General features: G+C 35.2%; 2 protein-coding genes across 2 annotated transcripts; one reads left to right on the top strand and one right to left on the bottom strand.

Moving 5' to 3' along the window:
• Window positions 1-1197: 1197 nt before the first annotated feature.
• On the bottom strand, window positions 1198-1859 carry LOC141843457 (putative glutaredoxin-C14). The gene has a single exon (XM_074731517.1). It carries the CDS (start codon window positions 1783-1785, stop codon window positions 1471-1473), a length of 315 nt encoding a protein of 104 aa, XP_074587618.1. The 5' UTR covers window positions 1786-1859; the 3' UTR covers window positions 1198-1470.
• Window positions 1860-13812: 11953 nt separating this feature from the next.
• LOC141842529 (uncharacterized) lies at window positions 13813-21880 on the top strand. The gene is made up of 8 exons (XM_074730653.1): window positions 13813-13879; window positions 13988-14365; window positions 17535-19930; window positions 20040-20309; window positions 20429-20509; window positions 21208-21319; window positions 21417-21483; window positions 21559-21880. Exons 1-8 carry the CDS (start codon window positions 13813-13815, stop codon window positions 21584-21586), a joined length of 3399 nt encoding a protein of 1132 aa, XP_074586754.1. The 3' UTR covers window positions 21587-21880.
• The last annotated feature ends 443 nt before the right edge of the window (window positions 21881-22323 follow it).

Here is a 22323-nt window from a genome sequence, read left to right as displayed (position 1 = left end):
GAACAATTGTTGCCTAGTTTGAAATGCAATCTAGCTAGTAGGACCTAACACAACACTTTAATTTTTCGTGGGTTGTACCAAGCATGGTCTAGATCGAACCAAATAAATAGGCCAAGCAAACAAAGTGAACTCGATGAACTAGATGAACCAAATGAATTGTGCATACTAATTAAATCAGCGAGACAATGATTAAAATAGGTTGAGCAAACTATGTGAACTAGATGGAACAAAAAAAAGTCCAATGGTTCAAAAGGGTTATATCAATTTAAGGTGATATAATAAGGAACCAAGCATTTCATCTTCATCAAGTATAACATTACTTTGCGAATTTGAGGAAGGTGAGCTAACTAAGCTACAAGTCGCATATAAGACCAAACCAATAATAAGATTGATTCAAGCAGATCAACTAGTGCAAATAATTGCCTAGACTAAAAGAAATGGATAGATGATTCAAATTGACTATGTAGAACAAATCAAATAGGGCAAGTGGGTTGAAGAATTATATGATCTAACCAAATTAGTTTGGTAGAATTTGTCAAGTTGAATGAAACTAATGAAGTGGTAGGTTAAATATATCTTGCAAATCAAGTGAGTTAAGCAAGATGAGCCTAAATTGACTGAATGATCGTCAAAATAAATCAAATGAACTAGCTAGAATTAGGTGGCTAAGGGGAATATGATTGGTCAAGTAGGAAGGTTAAGCTAGAATGATTGAGCAATCTTTAACAACATAATGACAAGACAAGTCAAGTTAAATAGGTTAATTTTGAATGTATTTAGATATTTGATTGAATTATATTTGAAATGTTTTGGATGTTTGATGTGCTAAAATGTGTTTTGAAATTAATGTTTTCATCTCGTGTATTTGTAGTTTGGAATGTTAAATGTATATTCGAAATTTTATACCTATGATAAAAATGTAAATTTGGAGTTTTATATTCTCATTCAACTAATGCATTTAATTAGTATTTTTTAAAAAAAATATTTTTAATCAGTAAAATTGCCATGATGCCTTTGCAACAACCAATATCATGATGGATAAATTTAGCCTCATAATTTTAGTTATCATAGAAGTCCTTAATTTTTAGGATGATTATTGTTTATCTCTTAGATGCTTTAATTTTAGAAGTATAGCTCATTAATTACAACTAAACTAAGTAACCATCAGCTACTTGATACCTTCTTAATCCACTATGATCAATCTCGTTTCTCGTTTCTCGTTTCACGTTTACATAAATTCCATAAACTATTGCATGGGAAACATACGCATAAATCTTCTCTAGTTCATTTCAATATACATATTCGCATTGCAAAAATACAAAAAGAAAAAGAAAAGAAATATTATCGATCCACGAGAAACTCCCATGCACAATCCAGTACTCTCACTGTCTCACATAAACTTATTTAGTGGTTATTAATATCCTTGATTAGTGTAATATTAGTGTAATTATATAATTAAGGATCAGCTAGCTAGAGCCACAGAGCACCTGCATCCTTGAGCAGTGGGACGAGTCGACCGCCCAGGTGGAGCGACATTATCTTGTCGGTGGACCCGACGAGCTTGCCGCCGATGAAAACCGCCGGCAGCGGCGGCTTCCGGCCGAGCAGCTTGGCGAGCGCCCTCTCCATCTCCTTCCCGTTTGCGGCGTCCTCGTCGAGCTCGTGGACGGCGGCGTGGACGCCGAGGTCTTGGAAGAGAGTCTTGACGCTGTAGCACATGCAGCAGGAGCTGGAGCTGAAGATCACCACCGCCCGCTGCGCCACCAGCTTCATCACCTTATCCATTGACTTTCAATATCTCGTGTTAATTAATATCGATCGATCGATCTCAGTGGCTCTGTCTCTCTCTCTCTCTCTCTCTCACTGGGCGCTATGCATCTTGTGGTCTATGAAACAGTCGTTTATATAGGCGGACGGATGGAATCATCTTCTTCTTGCAAAAGTACTCGAGGGGGCAGAGGGCAGTTTATTGAAGAGCCAGATTGTATAGGAGTCGTCGATCGAGACGTTAATTGGCAATTCTTTTACTACACACAGAATTATACAAAAGATAGAATTAATTTTGAATTCAAATTTATTCCTCCCCTTGCGATCCCATCAGTAAACCGTCACCTCACCACTTGCTCATGAACCCATCGGGTAGGTGCCCACGAGTTCAATGTCGAATATATATATTTTTATATATATTTTTCCCCCTTCTTAACAACTAATTATTAATTAAAGGATGATTTTTTTTTTTACTTGGAGGTGAGGTATATATGGACCATCTCTCTATTATTGAATATGTATAATTAATGAGCATTAATTAGGATAAACCGGTTTAAGTGAAATAATTAATATTTTTATGTATGTATAATTTAATTTGTTGATTAGTCTTGAAAGCATTCTTTGGCAGCTAAGGGCGTGCAAGTGGGTGTAGAATGGTGGCCGCATCTTGCTGAAGAGCAAGTGGGTACTCGTGCAGCTATTTCATGCAAGGAGATGGGTATCGATCGATCGTATTATGTACTTTCTCGCAGCCAGGTTTGCTGATAAGGCTTTGGATATGATTCGGCCAATTTGATGCCAGGTATCGTATCGGATCCTGTAGCTGATAGAAAAAGGTAGATGAAGGTGATGAAGATGTAGTTAGACCCGATCACGGTTTGAAATCGACCGTTTGAAATCGTCGGTTCGATAGTTCAGCTGATAAGTCGACTCCTAATATCTTAACTATTCAAGATGGTTATGATTTACGATTCAAAATCACTAGTTCATGATTTACTATAGTTCATCATAGTTCAAGATTATTATATTTAAAAAAAATTAAATTATAAATTCATAAAATCATTTGCACGTTCTATAATCATATAGCAAAAAAAAATTATTAATTATTAACACATGAAATCATTTGTTGGCAAATGATTATAAATTAACTAACATGAATAAGCACCTCTTTTACTCTTCTTTTAATTATTAAAAATAATAATAAAATATAATATAATTATTGATTAGTTATTAAATAATTCACTAACACATACAAACATTTGTCGCGTCGATTACGATTAAGGCCAATAACCCAAGTCAACGGGTAACCAGCTCGTTGACTTAGTTACGAGCCAGGGCCGAGTATGGTTAGGACCCGACTAGTGGTCAGGTCTAGATGTAGTGCATGGGCAAGTTAAACCTACTTGAGAACGACTTTATACAATCATATACAAATGAAACAATAATAATGATGGGATCCTTGACGTCGTTAGAGGGGATGAATAGTGATTCATTTTGATCGTTTGATTATATTCCGTGTGTAGTACGCAGTAGAAAAAATATAAAAAATAAAACACAAGCCATATCTCAATTTTATGTGGTTCAAAATCACCAGTTCCTATTCCATGGCCTAGTATCTTAATGGTAGCACCACTATACTTTCTCTTCTCGGATATCTTTTACAGGCAAAAAAATCCCTTACGATATTTGTTCTTATAACTACCAATATAAATCAAATGCAAAGAAAAAGATGAAAATAAATATGATATAAATAAACTATTTACATAAAAGATCTTTATTTTGCTCACTATTGATTGCTTTTGAAATGTCACTTAAAAGTTTGGAATGCAATAACACTTCCCCTCAAAATTTCCAAGAACAACATTTGAAATTCTCCACGAAATCCTCTTTTATAGGCTTCAAGTTGTGGCTGAAATCCACCTAACAGTCAACTGCTTGTCATTATCAATTAATTGCTCTATTATTGATCCAAACATTGCTCAGTTCTATTGGCATAATGACTTAATCCAACTTAGCAATCGTCGATTGCTCTTGTCCATCAGTCGATTGCTAGCGATTAGTCGAGTTGCTTAGTCAAGTTTTAAATATTTTATTTGCTCCAACAGTATCATCACTGGAGTGCAACACTCGACGTCAATTACTGAAACACAACAATTGATTGATCACACTGCAAACCTCCCTTAAATCCCCTCAAACTCCAAACTCGTAGTTTAAGGTTTTTCAGTTGATTGTCATTCCTATAGTAGTTGATTGTTATTTCTGTTTTAGACTTAACAAAGTTGAATTGTCACTTTCCCTAGTATTTAGTTGATTTCAACCTACCGAAACTTCACCCGCCTGACATATGGCAAACCTTAACCTACTAGGATTTCACTAATGTCAAACATCCATTCCTTCTCGACATGTTTGAAATTCTCATCTTATGTCTAACATCTAATCAACCTTGATCTGTTTGGACTTTCCATCTCATGCTTAACATTCTATCCTCTTTGACATATTAAAACTTTATTCACACGTTGAACATTCGATATTCCATGACCTATTATGACTTCACTTATTGCCAAGTGTCAATCAACCGCCATCCATGTGGACTTTTCTACTCTTTGTTGAACTTCTAACTACCAAGTGCTCAGTCAATCATAATTCACTTAAACTTCAACATTGTCAACTCCTTATTGGACTTTCAATTGATGAGTGTCCGATCAATCGTGACTCACTTAGACTTCTTTACTGTCAAGTATCCGATCAACCTTGACCTACTTGATCAACCATCGAAATTCATACCAATCTTGGTCAATCTCAACCCGATGTCGATTGCACACAATCTCCCTCTTCAATAATTTCCTCTTTTACTTGACATCACACTCTCAACCATCAAATATATTAATTAACTATTAAGTATTCGATCAACTTTGACTTTCTTGACATCTCGCACAATTATCAAACATATTGATCAAATATCGAAACTCAACTAGAGCTAACTCGAGATTGATCAACCTTAGTCAGAGATCGATTGCACTAACATCTAGAACCACCCTGAATGAATCTCCAAAAGCCTCTCTGTTTGTCTGAGTCTGAGATGAGCAACCTACAAACTTGTATCTTCATCATTAGTAGTCGATTGTTTGTACACCATCAGTTGACTATTAGCAATCCTGATCAATCAATCTATAAATAACCATCAGTAGACTATAATTGTAGTTCATATGCTTTATAGAGTTGACTTCTCAAGGTGACTTTTGAACATTCTATTCATTCTGGAAATACATCAGTTGCCTGTGGACTTAAAATCTTTTGTTCAATTTAATTTTCAGATTGAAAATATTATTCATACTGAAAATACTATTTATCGAGTTGATTGATATTGTGTATGTAGTCGATTGATACTGTTCATGATGCTAAAAATACTATTCATATTGAATTTCTTTATGCCAAGATATTTCTTATTTTTGAGATTTTCTCGTATGTTTAGTATAGATCAATCTTGACTTACTATTATGTCCTCATCTTTATTTAATATGGAATTGAACTCAATCAACTAAGACTTTTCTTATCTAAAGACTCATAGTCTCTCGGACTTCACCCATTAACCAGCCTCAAGTCACCATCTCAAGATTCCTTATAAATAATCTATATGGGTTGAGTAGGCCAGTCAATTATCTCATCAAGCTTTAAAATTCTGTTCAAATCTAGCACAGTATTTCTTACAAAAATGTAACATAATTATCGTTAAAATGATGATGTGGCATCTCGACCTTGTACTTTTGTCAACTTAGCATGCAAGATTACACACAGGCTTCTTAAGTCTTATTGACTCAATCCCTGGGGTGACCGGCCCGATCCCACGGAAGTTTTCCATCGACTACTAAGGTAAATCGGGAAGCGCACACAGCGGCCAACCCAGATGCCCAACATCCTTTGATTGCGATCCTCATTTGGAAAAAAATTCCTGCAAATACGCCGTAGCTAGGGATCGAACCGCGGGTACCTGAATGATAACCTGGATGTCCTACCGCGGCACCATGGCCCCGGGGACACACAAAGGCTTCTTAATTATATAACATTTGTCGTGTTTGTGTCAAATTTATCAATTTATAAGCCTTATCAAATCTAATATTATCAATTCTAGCACACTTATTATATGTTCTATAAAATTTAGCACAACGTCCCCGGGGCCATGGTGCCGCAGTAGGACATCCAAGTTGTCACATAGGCACCCGCAGTTCGATCCCCAGCTACAGCGTATTTGTAGGAATTTCCCTCTAAATGGGGATCACAATCAAATGATGCTAGGCATCTGGGTTGGCCGCTGTGTGCGCTTCTCGATTTACCCTGGTGGCCGGTGAGAAACTTTCGTGGGACCGTGCCGGTCAACCTAGGGATTGAGTCAATGCGACTAACTGAGATTATCATTTTTTTAAAATAAAATTTAGCACAACAAATAGAAGCTCCCAAAATCTAGCATAAGATTTCTCTAGTGGGAGTTACAAATATCTTAAATTATATTTCAGTCATTATTCCGGTCAAATATCACGATGAAAACCTAAAACATATTTCAAAGAGAGGTTACACACTTCAAAAAAGGTTAGACTCTGAAAATTCTATTAGTATTATCTTCTTTCTTGCCCATATTTTATCATTTTCTATAAAACCCTAACTTGAGGGTCAGAGTGGTCTATCGAGACTCTCGGCACTAGTCTAACCTCTTCATGAAATGTGTTTCAGATTTTTATTGTCTCCCACATCCTAGCTCATCCAAGAGGCCGCACACATCAGACTATTCGTTGACTGATGACTTGACCCTCCTCGGTATTTGATTGGAACAATCATCTTGAGTTTTTGGTGCAAATCATGAATTACCTTAATTGACTAATCACATATGACCACATCAATCTACTCAAATAATTCACATCTATCTAATTAAGCTCTATAATAGAATAGATACGCAGGGATCAATGGAAAAAATACGAAAAGTTATTCCGATACGGTCCATTCAAAGTAATAGCAAGTGAATTGAAGCTTCGGCTTGTGCTTGCCGTCGAAGGCATCAGGAAGTCAAAATATTACAGGGGCGTTCGGCATGGCGATAATAGCTAGCTGCAGCACAGCATAAAAGGGCAAACAGAATATGTCCACGCTCTCTGCATCAGCATCCCACAGTTGACGTGAGAGGCACAGATAGACATAGATAGATAGATATATTGATAGACGTACGATTCTGTGGTTGTGGTGCATGGTATTTGGGAAAACCTGGAGCTCTTCTCATGGCCTCCATGTCTTTCATCCGCCCCTACACTTTCCCCGGCCCTCTCCCTTATCCTTTGACTTGGTATCTTCAAAAGAGGAGATAAGCTGGCCAGCTAGCTGCTGCTGCACCGATCTGCACAGATGATGAACAAAAAGCAACGATCTCTCCATCAGTTGGCATCAAATCTTTGATGCTGCAATCCACACTCGAACCTCTTTTTATCCTCAGAAAGGATATATCTTTATGATCAGCCTTTAGGTACTTGAGTCAAATAGATGAATATTAAGTCCCTATATATCACAGTTTCAGTATTTCCAGGTGGCTGCCACAAATGATGATAAGACAGAACATTCTCACTTGAGGAAGGAAGCTGATCGTGGAATAAGAACTTTCTTTAAAGGATGCAAGTCAAGGAGAACTTCCTTTGGTTCTTGGTACATTTCTAGCTTTATGGTTTATGGTTTATGGTTTGGGTGCTCACTTTTATGTTTTTATTTGTTCGTCTATTTGGTTAAACACACACACACACACTCAAGAGGTGGATTTATGTAGGGATTGAGGTAACGAACCCTATACTCTCCTGCAAATAGATAACATTTATCCTGTTCTTTGGTCGATTGAACCGTTGGTCTGATCGTCCAAACTTCCTGATTTAGCGGACTACACCTGAGCTCGTCTAGAGTTGAGTCTACGCTTGTCCAGTTATTATTCACTCAACTCTGACCTCAACAGCTTACCTTGTGCATATTTTCTTCGACTCCTCGTTCCTCAGATGTCGGAGTACTCTTCCGTAGCTTCTCGTCCCTCGGATGTCAAAGTACTCTTCCACAGCTTCTCGTCCCTCGGATGCACTAACGCTATTGGCTCCCTTCTCGTATCATCATTCACGTTCGCTCGCGTATTCTACCAAGGTCTGTCATCTCTGATGCTCCTCATCCTTTCTCAGGGATGGATCTCTATTGGTTTGCAAGGGTGCAAACATAGTCCCACATCTAAAACACATGGATAAGATCATGGATTTAAAAGGATGGAAAGTATCTCCATTGGTATGAAGCCTTTTGGGTTAAGCCCAAGAACAAAATCATGAGAGCTTAGGCCCAAAGTGGACAATATTATACCATTGTGAAGATATTTTGATTTTATCAGTACTAAAAAGTGGTATCAGAGCGAGGTTGATCTTCATCGGACTAACCACCGGATGAGTCATGATCCAGATCTAACCATGTGGGTTAAACCTTAAACAAAGGAAGTACTCCCGTGTTTGAATCAAGAGGACCAGACTCCAGATAGGAAGTCCTAGTAGGTCGGGTGGATCGAGTTCCTAGTTGCGACTAGGCAGGAAGTCCTAGTAGGTCAGGTGGACCGAGGGGCAGAAAGTCCTAGTTGCGGCAAGGCAGGAAGTCCTAGTAGGTCGGGTGGACCGAAGGGCATAAAGTCCTGGTTGGTCGAGGATTCAGACATCAAAAACGACGTTTAAGGGGGACTTGTCCTTTGTTGAGGGGGATTGTTGGTTTGCAAGGGTAAAACATAGTCTCACATCTAAAACACATAAAAAAAATTATGGGTTTAAAAGGATGAAAAGTATCTCCATTGGTATGAGACCTTTTATGTTAAGTCCAAGAACAAAATCATGAGGGCTTAACATCCAAAAATACAATATCATACCATTGTGGAGATATTTTGATTCCATCAGTACTAACATTCTCAAGGGTTATCCTAGGCTCTAGCCCACCCCAAAGATTTTTTTATCTATTGTAAAAATTTTTAAAAATATTTTCACTATTAGATTACTACATATTGGTTCTTTTTGTAAATTTTTTTTACTTAACCCACCCCTTCCACACCCAAAGCCCAGCCCACCTCCTTTTCTTGGTTCCGTCCTTATCCTTTTTGGTCCTGTGAGTGTCCCATATCATCTTTCACCGTACTATATCAAAACTTGAGCCATCAAGTACTTATTTATTCTACTAAGTTGCATACTTTAAACATATACATATCAAATACAACAAGACCTAACTTATCCTTACTGATAACATTTGGCAAAATTGTGTTGGATTAACCATTTTGGGACTTATCTCTTCCTTTTTTTTTTTTCTATTTGGATCAATTAATTTAAGTTAGGGTAAACATTTAAAAAAAAAGTTTGCAGTATTTACTGGGTCAAAATAGTAAATGAGTGCTATCAGCAATCATCATCTCTCCTCCTGTATTTATATTAACCATTTCTCCCCCTATGATAACATCAATCAAAAATTTGGGATTTTGGGGTCGAATGCTTAAACTTAATTCACATCTTTCCCCTTTTAATGGAAATTAAAAATCATGCATTAAAAATTATCTAATAATTAGAAAAATTCGAAATTTTTATCAAGGAAAGAATACAATCTTTTCTTTCACAGAAAATTAATTTTCATTAAAAATTCTTTCTGATTTATGAATATTGATTTTTTCAATTTCTCTGAGCATGATTTTCTTTAGAAAAATTTAAAAAAATTCTAAACGTCTAAAACTCATGAAATTTTGAATGTTCATAGAAAACATACTATATTTTGGCAAAAAAAAAAATTCATAAAAAAAATTTTAATTTTAATTTCAATATACATGATTTTCTTTAGAAAATTATTTAAAATTATTTAAACCTCTAAAAATCATGAAATTTTGGCTGTTAACATAAAATATATCATAATTTTCCAAAAAAAAAATAATATGCATGAAAATATTAAACAGAAAGTACAGTTTCACAAATATTTAGTCAACCATCAGAAAACAAAAGCACGTAAAAACTCTTTTTCAAACGTTGACTATCCAAATATTTTTCTTAAACATTCCAAATTAATTTAGACACATAAAATAAATTTATACCTACTTGATTTATTAAATATTTTTATAGAATGAAAATTTTTAATACTTTTCTAATTTAACTTTTAAAATTTTTAAAATTATATTTTGGACCTCCATAGCCTAATATCCTTATCGGCTAGATTTTATTTTTTTATTTTTTAATAACATATTCAGATTATTTGAACTAATAAAAAAAATTTCTAATGCTAATTTATAAGTTTCTATTTGTTCCCTTAATTTAGCATTTTCATCCTTAACTCTATTGAAATATGCTTTTGAGCAAGAATTAGTTAGTTGCTTTTTTAATTCAATTTTAATTTGTTTCAATTTCATACATTTATTTCTAATTTTATATAATGATCTAGAAAGTATTATTTTTATTGCATCACACAATTGATCTAAAGATAAATTACGCATCTCACATACTATTTTGGATTCGTACGCATCTTACATACTGAAGCTTCCCCTTCACTGTTGCTTTCTTCACTTGAGTCTTCTTATTCATGAATGCAAGTCCTATCGTTTGTTCTGATCCCAAATTTTCTAAGGGTTCATCTCATTTTAGATTTTTATGCTTGGATTTGATATGTAGCTTGTCTTTGTCTCTTTGGTCTTTTTTTAGCTTAGGGTAGTTGTCCTTATGTGACCTTTTTTATCACAGTTGAAGTATCTTACCTTTCTTTTCTCTTTTTTTCTTGACAATTTTGTAGCACATTTCCTATCAAAATTATTAGATTTAAAGAACTTCTTAGCCTTCCTTACTAGGTAGGCTTCTTCGTCATTGTCCATAGATGAATCTAAACATAATTCGCTCTTCTTTGCTTGTAGAGCTATATTGCAATTCATCTTTTATGTTTCTTTTAAGCTTGCATATCTAAACTCGTGTAATTCCATAGTAGACAAGAAATTCTCAAACTACTTACCTTGAAGTTCTTTGAAACATAATAGGAGTCTACTATAGACATCCATTCTTGAGTGTGTGGAAAAATATTTAATGCATACCTTAAAGTGTTTTGATTTAACACTATCTCCTTGAGATTGTGAAGATTTGTTAAAATCTCCATAAGCCTAATATGTAGCCATGCTACTTTTTCTCCCTTTTCTAATTGGAGGTTACTGAGTTGACCTCTTAAGATGTCACGTCTTGCCAGCTTTGCCTTTGAGGTATTTTCATGGAGCTCTAGGAATGTCTCCTAGAGTTCTTTGGTAAAGTGATAAGTGTCATCCTATTTAGTTCCTGCATTGGTAACACACTTAATAAATGAAATTTTGTTTTATCGTTGACCATGAACTCGTCTTATTGCTTTTTAGTCCATCTGTGTTTCTCAAGTTCATCTTCGTCTTCATTCTTGGTACTTCAAAATTTTATTTTGTACAAAGCATAATTTTGAAATCGATTTTGAAAAATACCTCTATCTTTTTCTTTCATATGGTGAATTCTCCCTCGAACCTTGGTAGATGTATGCTTGAGCCCTCCATTTCTCTCAATCTAGTTGCTTTGTCGACGATTAATCCTCATAGGCAATCTAGTTCTAATACTCCTCATCGATCCTTTCTGGTCACTCAGATGTCTCATATCATCTTTTATCGTACTCCATCGGAACTTGAGCCATTGGGTACTTGTGTTTTCTACTAAATCCCTGCACGCTTTAAACACATACATCAAATACAATAAGACCTAACTTAACTTTATTTGATAATACATCAAAATTATGACTTGTCCACTTGGGGTACTTGCATACTGTTGCATTCCAAGGCCTTCACAAACAACCTACACAATCAAAAGCAATCAAATGGTAAGTTCTTGTGTTCTTTTCTATATTATCATTATTATTGTTTTTGCTTTTATTTCTTATATTACAGAAGGATTTGCAAATAATTTTTTCGACATCTATAAGGTATTTAAAAATATATATATATAATGATGTTTTTGAAGATAATCTACCAACGCATCATAGAGCAGGGAGTATAAACCATATAAATTCATTTATGTATTAGTGTGCCTTTTTGTTTTACTTTTTATTTATTTTAGTTGTACAACTAATAAATTATATGGATAAGTAACGATTGAATGATCAAATCGACATGTGCCTATTTATCCCCTCTAGACACGACATTCAATTCAACATTAATTCCTTGCTATTCCGAAATATTTATGAATTTGAATCGATCATTAATTTCTGATTCAAAGAGTAAAAAAAAAAACAGAAGTGCATAAAAGCAACTGTGAAATTTTCTGATGTCCTCCATAGACGAGCACAATAATTTCTTTAAAAATCAAGTATGTATTTTTGCCCCCTTAAAGCACAGGTTGTATAATATATACGAGTCTATGTACTAAAAAGAGTCTATTTTAGTATAGAAGAAATATTAATAAAATAAAATAATATAATATTTGTCTACACACTCGTAACAAATCTAACGTGTAGATGAGTGCTATTTTAAGAATGATGAGATGAATAATTTCAAAATGAATATAAATAATAAAAAAGGAGAAAAAACTAAAAAGAAAACAAAAAATAAACATATATTTTTTCTAGTCTCTCTACTTCTTTGCTACTCAAGTAAACCACCTATTCCCTCAGATATGGTGTAACGGTGAGATGATTCAGTAGACAATTCGAACATAATGATTGGATTTTCAGTCGAGTCATTTCTCCTACATTGGGATAACACTTTGGACGTCCGTCGTTGAGCGGCTTTTGTTGAATTATCAGATTTATCTAGCTAGTGAACGGATCATTTGCCCAAGATCTAAATAGATTTAAAAAAAAATAAACCACCCTTTTGTAATTATTTAGAGGAGTTGTTAGTGGCCTCCAGGGCACTAATGAGTTGATAATTATGTGGTAAGTTTCTCACATTAAGTAAAGATTGATTCTCGACGAAATTGAAGAATTATCCTCTAGTATGGGATCAATTTCAATTTCTTAATTTACATGACTGTGAGATAACTACCGTTATGTTTGGATAGGATGAAGAGAAGGTTCATTAATAGAAGAGGAAGAGAAGGGAAGGGAAGAGAAGGAAAAGGATGTAAAGTAATTATGTTTTTTTTTGTTTGGAAGAAATGAAAGATTTTAATATGTATTATTCTATTTGAGAAGAATAATATATAAAATTATAAAAATATCTTTACTTTTTAAATTAAACAATAAATTTATTTTTTATAATATTAATATTTATTTTATAAATATAAATCAATTACTTTTTAAATAAAAAATTAATTCTTTTATAAAAAAGTTCATCGTTCGTTACTCTACTCTATTAGATAAATTAATAAATTATATTTATAAATTTAATTTATATATTTTAAATGAATTACGAATTCAATGTGAGCTTCGGCACATCACTTTGAAAAAACATTACTCTATTAATTTTTTTTATTTTATAAATTTTTTCTGAAACACCATAAATGTTATATTATTACAATATAGGATAATGATTTAAACCGATAAATATATTCATAATTGAAGAAGGATTAATCTATAAATTTATTTAAAAAATATATAATTATCAACGAATAGATTTTGATGAACAAGAAAAGGATGAAAAAATCGTACTCAACTGAAAAAATTTTAAATTAATTTTTAACGAATAATTTCTAACGAAATTGAGGAATTACCCTCTTACATGGGTGAATTTCAGTTTCTACATGGAACGTCTGATATGTTGTTAGCGGATGAGATTAAGTTTTGAAGGAGGTGCCATCTACAGCGGCCCTGTTATCGATCCGAACCGGTTCCCCAGTGGGCCCCGTCTCTCCGTCTTTCCCTCCAAAACCCCTTACCCTGTTCGCTGCCCCGCTGCCCGCTCACCGCACTCTCTCTCCACTATTATACTTTATTTCGTCATCCGATGCCTCGCTCCTCCTTCCTCACCGTCGATCGCTCGCTCGCGCACCATGTCACCTCAAATCCTCTGATCTAGGTCACGCTGATCCATCTCGCGCTCTCATGGCTCCTGCGGCTGCCGCCGACGGGGAGGAAACGCAAGTCTTGGACATCGACTCGCCTGAGTATGGTATGTCGCCGTGTACCCTAATGTTTCTTCAGGCCAGTGATCTGAGGAAGGGAGCTTTTTCTTCCATTTTGGAGCTGATAGATGATGCTTTTGTGCATTTGCTTTCAGGGGGAATGCCGATCTTGTACGGGGAGACCCAAGCCCTAGATGGCTCCGATGGTTCCGACGGGGATGATGTTCGAGGGATTGACGAACGGGGAACGACGCAACAGGTTGACATCTATGAGGAAACTGCAGAGGTTTACGACAGTGGCGAAGGTACGGATGGAACGGAGGTGCTTAGTAGTGATGAGGAGGGGTTCTCCGAAGAGGGTGCTGTTGCTCATGGTGGAGATGGAAAGAATGGTGCTGGTGTTGAGTCCGTAATACCGGAGATTGGAGGAGGCACTTTGTGCTTGGATGATACAAAAACAGATGTTTTGGTCGATTCTGATGCTACAACTGATGATGACGGTGATAATGATAGTGATCAGGGTGAAGATGCAGGTAGTTTTTGCTTGTATTACTGTTTTTTTTTTTTTTTTTTGCATTTTTTGGTTTTGCCATAGTCATCTCTAAATATAACCAAGTGGATCCACAGTTTTAGATGGCTTCTCAAGTTGGACAATAATCTGGCTGTAAGCAAATGCTCTTTCTTGATTGCACGCAATTGGTTTATTGAAGATGATATATACATGTTCAGACCATATCAACAAACTTACCTCCTACTCTTTGTGGCCTGAATGGCCCTTCCTTCTCAAGGAGGGAATAGTACCCATCACAATCCAAGGGATCCTTCCTTTTCTAAGGAGGTAACAACACCCCTAGTATCATGATAATTTCTTTATGAAACCAACCACACGTCACCGGCAAACACAATAGCATATAAATTTGCTCAAATTCAACTTGGAAATGGAATAACATAATATCAAGATTATAAATAATATGGGCAATTTGAAACACCATTAAAATCAACATAAAAGATAGCATCCTTTCCTCAAACGAAACCACAAGGCAAAATATCCATTTGTAACAAAAAAAAGAAATAAACTAATTATCTCTGCATGATAACACTTTATTGAAATTTTTTAAGCAACACTTAGATGAATTGGCATGATGCGAAACTCCAACTCAAGTCTGCCATACATTGGGATGGCAATGGGTCTGGTACTTCCTATTTACTCCTCTATCCAAACTTGTATCTAACTATCTGTTCAATGGTACTCATCCTACTAAATACCTATATACAACAACAATAATCAAGTTTTATCCTACTAGGTGGAGTCGGCTATATGAATCATTTTACGCCATTGGGTTCTATCTCTTATTATATCATCATCTATATTTATATAAATTTTATTTTGTTTTATCATTGCTAACCAAGTCTTCGATCTTCCTCTTTCTCGTTTAATGTGTGTATTTATCATAGTTTTACATTACCTAATTGAAGACCTTAGCATTCTCATCCTTGTGTCTCTCATCTTCTGCTTGTGTGCTTGAGTTATAGCCCAATATTTAACTCCATAAAAATAGTAAGTCTAATTACCCAACATAGTAGGTTTACATGCCATATAAAATCTTAAAAATCAAAATCTATATCTAGGTGCTTAACTAAATTTGCACTTGAACTTTCCACAAGATGGGTGAGTATTTATCTGAAAAAGAAATGTGGTACCAACAGTCCACAGAGGAGGGTGTCTAGAGTATTGCAAGTGAATTGGCAAGGTGTATATGCGACGATGGCAGAGAAATTGGTAGAGGTTCCCTGAGGTGAGCCTAGTCATTGAGGTTGGTGAGCAAATGGCTTCCAATTTAATGGGAATTCAAAATATTTAGAACCACAATAGGGAAAAGATCAGGAGGCATTACCCTTGTGACCTTGGCCATTGGCAGGGACTCAACTGCATGAGAGCTGGTGAAGCTCAGTTGGAGTAGCAGAGGACAATAGATAAGTCAGTGAGGGATTAGGGTTTAAGTAAGAGGATTGTAGGAGGAACAATGATTGATTGAGAAACTAGTTGGAGACTAAATGATTGGCTAAGACGAAAGGAATTAGAGATTAGGAGCTACAGTGAGCAGAGTGGCTGGATAAGCTATCTTAAATGGTAACCTTAGGATTAAAGTGTTGATTACATCTTTTTAATTCATGGGATGCGTGGATACTTGAACCTGCTCAACTACGGAACATATTGATATTCGAATTTAACCTAACCTATCAAGATAAATGGGTAATCAAACCTAAAGGGTACCCATTGCCATCTTTAGCTATACCAATGAATTTCAAGTTCAATTAGAAGTAAGAGTGAGTGTCAATATGCCTGTGGGTACATCAAGAATAGAGGCTCTTTGTTTTTATGATTTAACCCCTCTTCATAATTTTACTCACCTCTTTGTTTTTACCTATATTCATGTTTTTCATTAATTAGCTAGAGACTCTTAGCTACATTATTTAGGCTAAAAGCCCGCTAGAGACTCTTAGCTACATTATTTAGGCTAAAAGCCCAACCTCTACCACATGGCTATAGGGAAAATTGTCTTGTATTTAATTTCGAACTTTTATTTTGTTCTTCATTCATTAAGTTGTTAATACTATAGCATTGGCTACATATTCATTTAAACAATTTTATGCAACTGAATTTCATAAAATTTAGATTACACGAATAACCAGTTTATCAATGTGATAACAACCAAGATCATGGTATAAAAAAATTATCAAGATTATATAGAGTCTAACAAGTAATGGTATATGAAATCTAGCACTTGTTACATCAATCTGTCCGATTAACGCTTTTTTGAATCCAAATTCAGCTTTATGCTGGATGGTTAAGTGTTCCAATTATTATTATTATTTATTTTCAACAGTGAAACATTAATGAAATCATGATTTTAGCACCAAATAACATAAGGAACAACAAGTTTGTTTAAGCAAATCAAGGTATTAAAACCTGTATGGATATTTTAAGTAAAAAAGATGAAAAACTACCCAACTCAACGGTAACCCTTAAATCAATTCACTAGCAAGAAAAATTGCTCCCGACACACATACACACACACAAAATCTCTTTTATAACAATTCTACATGTAGGACTCCTTTACTTACTAAACCATGATTTTATGGAATTTATATAGAAATCCCAAAAAAGAAACTGAATCATAGTGAGGAAATGATCAGTTTGATCCCTAATCTTATACCTAGTCAATGATTAAACATTAAATATGCGGGAATTTACTAGAATCTACTCCTACATGAAGCAAATGAATAAAAACTACAAGAAAACTTTACCTACTGTGTTATGACTTACTTTGGAACAGCATGCTGAATTTTACTGTGCAGTCGCCATTGAGGGGTGTCCGGGTCATCTTCATCTTTCGCCACATAGAAATTCATCACTTCTACCTCATTTTTTTTTCTTTTATCAATCATTAACTCAAATGTGTCACAACACTTTAATGATCGAAGGAACCCTCTACTCTATCCTTATTTCTCTTTCTTACATATGTTTTTTTTAAAAAACTATTTCATATGTTCCATATCATTCCAATTGTTAATTATGCATTCTCATCTTTCTTATTCTAATAGTACTTCTTAATTTAATACCATCTTGATGCAGAGGATTTTGAAAGCTTTTATCCTTTCTTTTTGAATTTAGTTAATGCTATATTTTCATTTTTTAAGGACCTGCAAGGAGGAGCTTTGTTGCAGTTCGTGTGGCAGCGGTGCGTTCATCCGGTCTTGCTGCAGCCCAATGCTTTGCTTCTAGGATGTCTGGGGATGTAGCAAGATCTTCTCTCTATTCCAAAAATTGTGAAATGGGAGATAACTCTGTAGATGGGCATAGAGACTTTGCAGGAAAGTATCCCAGTTCTCGCAGCACTGAAGTTGGTAAATGTGACCTGGATTATAAAGTTGCAAGCTTCCAGAAGTCTACGACTTACCTTAAAGAAGGAACTAAGAGCAGATGCTTTAACATGAGGGTCAAAAGACTTTTCAATGAACTGTTACCTTCTGAAATGGATGGAAATGCTGATGTGGTTTGTAACATTTCCAAAGTGAACACACCACATTTGCTTACAAGTGATAAGGATGCCGCAGGATTAAGCTATGTTGTTTCCCAGGAACCTAGTGATTTGTCTCAGGCAAATGCATTGGACATTGTAGATCAGTTTCTTTTAATCAATGATGTGGGTTCGTCTCAAGAAAATAAAAATGCGGGAACTGATATTTCAATGTCACCTCATGTTTCTGGTGCAAAGATAGTACAACTTTTGGCTGAAAGAACAAATTGCACAAGTCCAGTTGGGAAGCCAGAAGTTTTTGATTGGAATGACAGCCTTGAAGATGAAGGCGGCGGTGAAATTTTTACTAAAAGAAAGGATTCCTTTTTTGATGGAAAATGGGGTGGTCTGAAAAGTTATAGCCACCCTCAAAAGTCTAGGCAAGACATCTCACGTAAAATAAGAGATGAAATTGGTAAGCACAGAAGGAATGGTGCAAGCTTTGAAAACACTGAAAGAGGGGATGTTTCAGTTCATTCAGATTCAAGGTTTGTAAGATCAAATGTTGTAGGTAGTGGACAAATTCATATATCTGAAACAAACATAAAAAAGAATTTGTTCAAGGATAAAAATAAAGAAGCAAACTTAGTTCCGTTACAGAATCAATTAGATGCTTTTGACGCAGAAGGTGGATTGGAAGGTTCAATTGAGGTTGGTCCTGAAACTCAAATGGCAGCAGAGGCGATGGAAGCATTATTCCATGGATCACCATTTAATGAAGAAAATGGGATTGTACATTCTGCAGAGAGGAATCCAACTCAGGATGTCAGCAAAAATCTAATGATAAAGAGGTTTTCAATTCCTCTGCAAAAGAGGACTTCTATTGATGGTTCTGATGGCATTATCACACGCCTTAAAAAGAGAAAAATGCTCTCTGCAAAATTAAGGGAAAAAAGCCCTAAGTTACTTAAAGCAGGTTCTAGTAGCTCAAAAACGAAAAATAATTTGGTGGGCAGAACTATTGCAAGCAGGGACAAAGAGAGGCTAGTTGGTCAACCAGATGATGTTGGCTTAGTTAGTGGTCATGATTCTTTTAATTCCTCTAAGAAGAATCCACAAGAAATTGTGGTAAATGAGAAACAAAGGCAAGAGAATCATATTTTGGTGGACAATCATTTTGCTTATGAGACTAGGAGTTCTAAAAGATTTGAACAAAAAAAGACTTTACTTGATGCAAATCAATCCAATACATTTACTGATGCACTAGTTTCTAAGGATGTAAAAGGTGGAAATGCTCTTTTTGCCAATGTGTCTCGCAGGGAAGAATTGCATACTTCATTTCCAATAGATGGCTCTCACTATCCAAAACGAAGAAGAGCAAATCATGTAACTTCAGGCAACTTGAACTGCACCTTGAATAAAACATCATCTGAGGCAACTGACCAGTCATGCAAACAAGGAATGAAGAAGAAAATATTTGTAAGAAGCATAGCAGAGATCCTAGATAAGGCTAAGCGGAAAAGGCGTTCCAATGTTACTTGCACTAGACTCCATTTTGATAGAGAGCCTTGGAGTACTACAGTTCTACGGATGATTTATGGTACTGAAACAAGATCATCACTTAAATCTCCTTCAGTTAAACCAGTTTCAGATGGTGACAGATCAACGAGGAACAATTTACTTCAAAAGTCAGGCAATGCCAATGTTCAGGACAAGATTTTTGATACTGAAAAATCAAAACTGGCCACAATAAGTGCCAAACATGATGAAGATGCCACACATAGTACATTTTATGAGTCACCATCTGCAAAAGTGCAACCACAAAAAAATTTGGTATGCAGAACAACTAAAGATGCAAATGTTGAATCAGCTATTTGCACAGCTAATGATCCTCCTAGATTATGCATCAAAACTGTATCATCATCTATAGCTGCTAGAGAACTTCGAAGATTAGAAGCCTTTACTAAGGATTCACTTACCTTGCTGAAAGATACACAGAGACGAAAAAATATGACTGGTGTTCGTGTTTTATTTAGTCATCATTTGGTCGAACAGACTATAAAGCACCAGAGAAAGGTAACTTGAATAAGATTTCCATGGCTAATCATTTAAAGGTATTGGTTCCCAGTTATCAAATGATATGAGCTAACACTTTTGCCTTTTTTTTCTTTTCATTTTTGAGTAGATATTAGCACGTCTTGGACTTCCGATTGCTTCTTCAATTTCAGAAGCAACTCACTTTGTCACAGACAAGTTTGTTCGTACACAGAATATGTTAGAAGCAATTGCAACAGGTAAACCTGTAGTAACACCTATGTGGCTTGAAAGATGTGGACAAGCGAATTGCTATATTGATGAAAAAAACTATATACTGAGGGATACAAAGAAGGAGAGAGAGATAGGGTTCAACATGTGTGTGTCTATTACTCGTGCATGTCAAAGTCCTCTTTTGCAGGTAATCTGGAGCTTTTGAAGGGTGTGGCTAAATTTATGGCTATGTTGTTATTCACTACTAGCATTTTGGAAATGTAAACTAAAATACATTAATCTTTTTTCTCATCTTTTTCTTTGCAGGGCAAAAGGGTGTTCATAACATCAAATGTCAAACCAAATAGAGAACTAATTGCAAGCTTAGTTAAGGCATGCAATGGCCAGGTTATTCATCTTTTCTTTTCTACATATCCAAAGTCCAACTGTTAAATTCATATTCCTATTCATTTTTACAACTCCTTCACCAGTTGTTTCTAGTACTGCATATTAACAGTACACTGCAATATATTTAGAAAACACTAGTCAGTATCATAAGCTATAATTTAATTAATTTGAATATTAGTAATGATATAACATTGCATAGTACTTAATGAATTAATAACATCCATGTAGCCAACCCCGATAATTGTAGCGAATATGGCTTGATGATGATATTTGCAATTTTCTCTTACATTGACTACTCAACAATGAAATCCTTCTCTGAGTTCCTGTTGGTAGAAGTTTTCAAACTAATGGACAGAAGGAACTTTGCTACTGCAACTGCTTAGTTCAAAGAAAATGGATGCTAGATTTGTAAATGTAGTAAGAATGGTGGATTTAACACATGACCTGCTGGCTGAATATCACCCATCAGCTGTAACACATGAGATAAAATTCACTATGATTTAAGCTATAAAAATGAAAATGTATCTTCACATTTTCTGCATTATATTGTAAGCTAGTTCATATCTGGCATTTGCAACATAATGTGCTTTTATTTTCTTTAGATTGGATAGACTCGAAACAATATGCTACATAGCTGGTAGCTTAGAAATAATCAGTTTTCACTCACCAATAAATTGCAATTTGTCGTCTTTACTCAGGCAATCAAGAGATTTGGGAGATCAGCGAAGAACCAAGAAAAGGTACCAGACGACCTTTTGATTATCTCGTGCGAAGAAGATTACTCTGTCTGTATCTCTCTCCTTGAAAAAGGTAGTATATCACCCTTTTAATCAATTGAGATTCAGGTTTGCATTAGGATTTTAAAAGAGATGGTATAGATAGTTACAAGTCAAAACCCTCCCTTCAGGTGTTGGCATTTTCAGCTCGGAGCTTCTGCTCAATGGTATAGTCATCCAGAAGCTAGAATACCAGAGGTTAGTACTACTTTATTGAGATCTCAAATCTATGACAGTTCCAGGCCTAATACCTTTTGTTCTCAACCATTACAGGCATCAGCTCTTTCTAGATCACATGTGAAACAAACGTGGTCAACGATGTGGCTGAGACCAGACTGATCAGTTTTTGCCTGTTACCAAAATTGCATGGTGCCTCAACTTGTTCTCACGAATGTGTATTTTCACAAGGTAACCTCACTATATTGTAAATTTGTCTACCTTCGTATGTGTAGTGTGTAGAATGCCTGTCTTCATCTCAGCAGTTGTATCGCGGGCGAGCTGTGTTATTATTGTTACCCTTTGTTTATCACTCTACAAACTGTTTCTTGTTACTCTTGTAACTAAACTGCAATAGCCTGAAGGCAATTCCTTCACAAATTGAAGTAACAAAATTTTCGTTTAGGATGTATGAATGGTTTGGTTGATTAATTACAACAGATAATTAAAATATTACTTTCAAGGTAATCGGTTTGCCAAATGAGTTATTATGTCAGTGAACTCAATGAGGTGTTTTATTGTGTTGTTAGACATAATTTTATGAGATAATGTCAGTGAACGCATTCTATGATGATTTGATCAGATGGTTCGTAATTTCATTCTCATCATCACCATCAATTGCATATAGATTTTTTTTCACTAATTAATATGTTCAAGAATAACTGAGTATTTTGTTCCCATTTTAAATCTCCACGGAAAACTGTTTTACTTTTATCCTATACGGTTTCAAATAAACAAAAAATAACTAATTCTTATATCATATGATTTAATTTTTTTAGTTTTAGTCAGATGTGAGAAACTTTAACTTTACTTTCAATGTGC

This window comes from Curcuma longa, chromosome 1 (assembly GCF_044706935.1).
Source record: "Curcuma longa cultivar G26 ecotype Majalengka, Jawa Barat chromosome 1, ITB_CL_G26_1.1, whole genome shotgun sequence".
Lineage (NCBI taxonomy): Eukaryota > Viridiplantae > Streptophyta > Magnoliopsida > Zingiberales > Zingiberaceae > Curcuma > Curcuma longa.
Note: the sequence above shows the minus strand (reverse complement) of the source record. Positions and strands in the feature narration are given on the sequence as shown.